General features: G+C 38.6%; 1 protein-coding gene and 1 long non-coding RNA gene across 2 annotated transcripts in view; both read right to left on the bottom strand.

The window, feature by feature from the left end:
- The window catches only part of LOC122531354, a gene marked incomplete at its 5' end in the record, with an annotated part of 24,890 nt that continues 19,119 nt past the window's right edge, over nt 1-5,771 (bottom strand). Inside the window, 2 exons of the mRNA XM_043659200.1 lie at nt 1-970; nt 1,234-1,306. Of these exons, the coding sequence (XP_043515135.1) occupies nt 868-970; nt 1,234-1,306 (176 nt within the window). The remainder of the gene's footprint in view (nt 971-1,233; nt 1,307-5,771) is intronic.
- On the bottom strand, nt 3,075-4,675 carry LOC122531357. The gene is made up of 2 exons (XR_006307254.1): nt 3,766-4,675; nt 3,075-3,683 (listed from the first exon to the last, which is right to left on the bottom strand). It is a non-coding gene; the product is annotated as an uncharacterized LOC122531357 (long non-coding RNA).

The following is a 5,771-nucleotide window of genomic DNA, read 5'->3' as shown; positions in this document are numbered from 1 at the left end:
TTTTTGTCGATTACATCTCGCGTATCCTCTCCACCTTTCAAAAATGTCTACAAATATATATCGCCGCAATGTTTTCTCGAGTCTGTACGTTCAGACGAATATTTTTCACTTTTCATGACTCATTTCCCTATGGTTTTTCTTTCTTTTGTCCACATTGTTCCTGTAAGCGTTTACTCTTTTTTTTTCCTTTTTTTTTTTTTTCGTTAGTTTTTTCCTCCTGTCTCCCCTTTCGTTTTCGTTTTAAACAACACGAGAAAGGCGTTGTACATGGACGGGTTGGCTTAGTGAAGACTAGCGAAATCAGCTAGTCGGACTAGCGACGACGTACATCATTTAATCGCAAGATTCAACGTAAAACATATTTAAGGCAACTCAATGCAACCGAATGGCAAGCAAATCCGAAGCGTAGGCCATGAGTGTGATAGTAAATTGTCGTGCATATATATATATATATATATATTTATATATATATATTTCTTTTTCTTTTTTTTCTTTTTTTCTTTATACGTTTTCACGAAGCACCGATAGGATAATCCGCTATATTATATTTGATATAGAAGAGCATCTATGTCGACAGGTATTCGTTACTTTTTGATCTATGTTTTCATTCGTTTTACTTTATTGTTCGGAGGATCGTCTCGTTCGACGCTCGAGGACACGTCGAAACCAGACGGGAGCCAGGTGCTTTTCTTCGACTAGCGCTAGAGAATTTGGCGTTTTTTTTCTTTTTTTCTTTTTCTTTTTTTTTGTTTTTTGTTTTGCTTTCATTCAATTGTTCCTTTGCTCTCGTTCCGCAATGCACGATTAGCAGACGACGAAGAATTCCCTTCTCTTCCTACTCCTATCGCCCATGAGACCCCTGATGCTTCACTGCTCTTGCCTTTTATCGACGAACTTGCACACGTCTCGCAACTCGTCTCGACTTGTGGTCACGGTGGTCGTTGTAATCACTTCTACGGTTCTGGTTATTCTGCAAGAGAAGTAAATTTTTACCATCGTTAATCAACGCAACGATCGAGAATATGAAAATGAAAAAGTAATTACACGCCGTGCGACAATCTGGTTAGAATCTTTCAAATTCACCAAGGTAAAGAGAAGTTCCTGTTGCAAAATTAAGTTGTTTCATTTCAGAAATTCTTGAACTTGAAAAATTCTTTCCGTTTGAAAAGATAATAACACCGTGTCTTTCACGGAGCGAAAGCTTGCGAATGAATTTTGCTCTAGAATAAATACCTTTGCTGACTCTCGGGAAGATGCGTCGTCATGTCCATGTAGTATGGCTCGCTAAGTTGCAAAAAGTCAGATTCTGCGTAACAAATGAGAATTTATGAGAGGACGTGTTCCTGCGTGCGGGGGCATACATGATCATACTATTTTAGCGGTTCACATAGATACAAGTACCAATCGTATATCTCTCAATATTACATCATGCCCAAAACAAGGGATAATACTAGACACATATAAAAAAAGTAACAACATCGCTATACATTTGACGATACATAATATATATATATAATATATAATACGCATTTTCACTCAATCCAGCCAAAACTATGCAACCGCTTTTCTTACGTTTTCACGTGAACTGTTGTCGTATCGTGTACTATTTATAACGATTCCGTTATAAATATTTTTCTAAGCGTTTCATCTCTAACGAATTCGTGTTCAACAACTTGCCTGTCACAGGAAGCGAATAGTACAAGTGTGGCAGAAATATAATATTCGGCTCCCTATGCGCTCGATCGTGAATCTTTTACGCATGCCATCTCTCTCTCTCTCTCTTTCTCTCTCTCTCTCTCTCTCGATCTCAAATTTTCCTTCTCTTTTGGATTTTTGATTTTATCTTCAGTCGAGCGCAAGTACGCTATGCACTAACAGCAGCGCTCGAGAATCTATACCGATCGACTTTTTTCGTAATCATCGAGTATCGGCTCGAGTAGGCACGTTTAGAAATATTTCTCACAAGAGAGGTCCCGACTCTTTAGACTCTTCTACTAGCGAAAAATCACTGCACTCTGAGAGTAACGGAAGGGAGGTGAACTGCGTCATGCATCGACGTTGGACGAAATATAAAATCGACAAAGTGAACCGAGTGCAAAATTTATTACCCATTAAACATAAAACTTTGTTACACGAACAAATTGACAAATGATAATTCCTTCTGGAATAGGCAGTTTATTCTATTCGGTAGAATATTTTCTAAAGCGTTGCACGTACGACGCCAAGATCTATATTTGACAAAGAGATGGAAACAGATACGAAGCACTTCGATTCAATTACTCCAGAGTCCTTTGGAGATTTACTAATAAAGCAAAGTCTAAAGAGAGCCTCCCTTGTAAGGAGGACTGTGCTGCACGCAGCGAGCTCGTGTGAAGCGCTGATAAAAACTACTGAATAATAAAGCAGTTTAGCAGTTAGTCATAAGAGATATATATATATATATATGTATAAGTACTGAAATTTCTCGATACAACGGGGGAGTATTCACTACGGTGAAAACTGAAAGAGGGATTTCATCGGTGGAGAACGAAAGTAAGTTCGCAAAGAAATCTAAATGAAAAAACCGGATCTATCGAGTACTCTACGTAAGAAAAGAGGAACACTAATTCAATCGTCACGAAAAACTAAGAGATACAAAAAAGGAACGCTACGTCAAAACACACGCTAACTGTTGGACAAATTTTTAGACGAAAATCATATTACACATTACTCGTTCATTTCTCGTAAGTAAGAATTGATCAAATAAAGGTCTTACTGTAGGGACAAGAAACGATATAAAAAAAAAAAAAGAAAAAAGTATGTTCCAAATTCCAAAACGACTAGAGTAGAAAGGAATGATTGGCAAATTATATACACTCGTCGACAGTTCGAGCTTTTATCATCGTAGAAAACAGTGTGTCGTACTTACAATCTTCGACCAAGGAAAACGCTCTCTGGTTTTGACCGTAGTTCTTTGAAACACCCTGTATATAGTGGCAACAAGTTTAAAGGGGCGCGTACTAACTACTATCAGTTAGTGTTGTTAGACGAACGGTCAAGTATGCAAGTAATTAGTTATTGAAGGTATTTTCGGATGTATCAGCTTATTGTATCAACGTTTATTGTGCATTCTCATGTGCTCTTCGCGTCCCTCCGGCACTTTTCTTCCGAACATTTCCCACTCCTTCCACGATAAACGGCCAGAAATTTTCAATTCAAATGTTATTTTCAATTTCGTGACCACGATAAAAGATTTGAAAAACTCTAAAAGAAAAAAATAAATATTCTCTCGTTGCTTTTAATTAGCTGTTGTAACAAATTTCTGTAACTTTTTTTTTCTTTAAATTTAATTACTAAATTCGTAGAAAAGAATCGTTGTGAAATTGTGAAACGTCAAGCTCGGATCGGAAGGAAAGTCACGGATCGTCGCAGGTGCGTCGTGTAAAACTTGCACGGAGTCACAATTTCCGAAGTGCATTTGACGAACGAACACGATCTCATGTGCGGTCGTTCAGCCCACGAGCGAACAACACATAGTTTCTGCAAACTCTAAAGGTCGGAGCGTTTTCAGAGAATCTAGCTCTAAAAGAAAGATGTACATTCCGCATTGACAAGCTGCATCTCGAACCGGGAAGGGTAGCGTGAATGTAGCACCCTTCCGAAAAGCGGTGGGAAGAATTCCGTTTCATCGGATCTGCTCGAATCTGTCGAGTCGATTTTAGGTTGATGGTGTGGAATGGCTTGTTCGTGTTCAGACGCACGTGTACATAAATAAAGGCTACTTACATGACGATTCGCCTAACAATCCTAACGTGACTAAACAAAATTACGATTTGCTGGTCCCTCTACACTTTAGCTTTATCTTGAGTTGCTTATTGTCAGAAGAGCTAGAAAGGGCAAATAGTGAGAGAAGAACTATAGGACGCATGAAATCAATGTGAGAATTTCGAGCTCTATCGAGTTCCAAGTTTTCTTTCTTGGGCACGTGCATCAGGCTACACAGAAAACGCTATATTACGTGGGAGGGAGAGGGGAGAGAGAAGAAAAAAAAAAAAAACAGAAAGAGTGGAATTATTGCCTTGCAGAATGCTGCAGGTGACAAACTCAAAGACTGGGGAAATGCGACAAAGTATCATGCGAAGTGTCGATTATATTTTTTTTTAAATACCATGCAGGCACATTCGATTATATATATTGGGAGGATCGATCGGACATGTCAGAAAAAGAAAGCTTGCGTTGCGTATCATTTTGCAAGTCCGCTTCTCCATTTCACCTTACGCGTGCTCGTAAATATTTTTACGAGTATATAGTACCTATCACGCGATCACGTGGCAAGGAAATTTTCATTTTCACGGTTGATCTTGTAGTTAACGCAATTATCCAAGTGTCGATGGTATTTCTGTCTAAAATTGGCAGTAAAATTGCGTGTCTGTACTTATTTACTTCGTCGTATATCGAGTAATATCTCTGGGACTGTGCATACTTTAAAAATATATTTACAATCATCACCTCGATATAGCTCGAGTATTTACATCGTTTAAAACCATGTTTGAAATATTGGCGAGCGAAGGCACCAATTCCTCCGAGCCAATTGTATATCTAGAAATTTTGGGCATGGGATTCTCTTGTAATTTTTCAAATCGTTCCGAGTTCAAGTGTACGTCGCGCGGTAGAAATAAATAAAATGAAGGGCAAGTCGTACCCAGTTTGCCTCGGGACATTGTTAGAGAGGGTGTAGATGGCACGTTGAAACATTCGTGGCTCCAAGACAAGAATTATCGCTAGTAGGACCACCAATATGGCGGCAGTTACGCTCATCCAACATGCGCAGCCCGTTCTACCGGAAGTCTTCGTCCTAGGTGTTCCCCCGATTGTACCTCGCCGTGTGCTCGAACAAACTGACTGTACCGAACTCTCTGTTCCCCTCGCTTAAACATTTCACGTCCTCATCGTGAGTTTTCTATCCGATTTGCATTTCATTTAAATTGATTCGGTCGAATTTTCCCGAACCCACGCCGTGATTAGTATGAGAGAAACAGCGATTGATCGAGTCACACGCGTGACACAAGGATATTTTTTTCGTACATCTTTTAAATATCCGATGATTCGAAAGCTGAAGATACCCCTTGTTATTCACGACAATTAGACAATTCCCTCTCTGGGATTAATTGTTGTAGATTCAGAGCCAATGAGTTAAAACTGTAATCCCAAATGTAAAAGCTTTCGTTGGATGATTCTGTCAAAGCCAGAGAACAACGAGTTGTTCTTTTTTTCTTTTTTTTTTTTTTTTTTGCCACTGAACTTTTTAGTCATTAGGATTGTCTCACGTATGAGGCACGATGTAGCCAATGAGTTGAAAGGAGATCACCCGATTAATGCGACTTTTTTTTGTAGTTCACAATATGTTGGGAAATTTTGAACATTTAACAATGAACCTGTGTACGTTACCATCGTTACTTCGTGTTTCGTTTAAAAGATGTCGGACTGACTCGATTTAAAAGCAATATCATATTTTTACTGAAAATGTTTTACAAATTTAGCTGGACTCGAATTGATTAGATTTAACGAAAAATCGGACAAGAATTTATCACAAACGTTCAAACAAAGAGAACATTTAAATACTTTTTGATCTTTTCTTTCTCTCTCTCTTTCTCTCTTTCTCCGCGAGTAAAACAAATACGATATTTCTTTTTACACGCATGTTTACACCATGAATGAACATCGATGTGAAAAGTATGCTAGTCCCAGAAGCAGCCGATCGCAACTTTATCCGTTGCCAAAAAAAAAAAAAA

The sequence above is a fragment of the Frieseomelitta varia genome, unplaced genomic scaffold, assembly GCF_011392965.1.
Source record: "Frieseomelitta varia isolate USP_RPSP 00005682 unplaced genomic scaffold, Fvar_1.2 scaffold_395, whole genome shotgun sequence".
Lineage (NCBI taxonomy): Eukaryota > Metazoa > Arthropoda > Insecta > Hymenoptera > Apidae > Frieseomelitta > Frieseomelitta varia.
The sequence above is the reverse complement of the archived record's forward strand: the minus strand, read 5'-3'. Positions and strand labels throughout refer to the sequence as shown.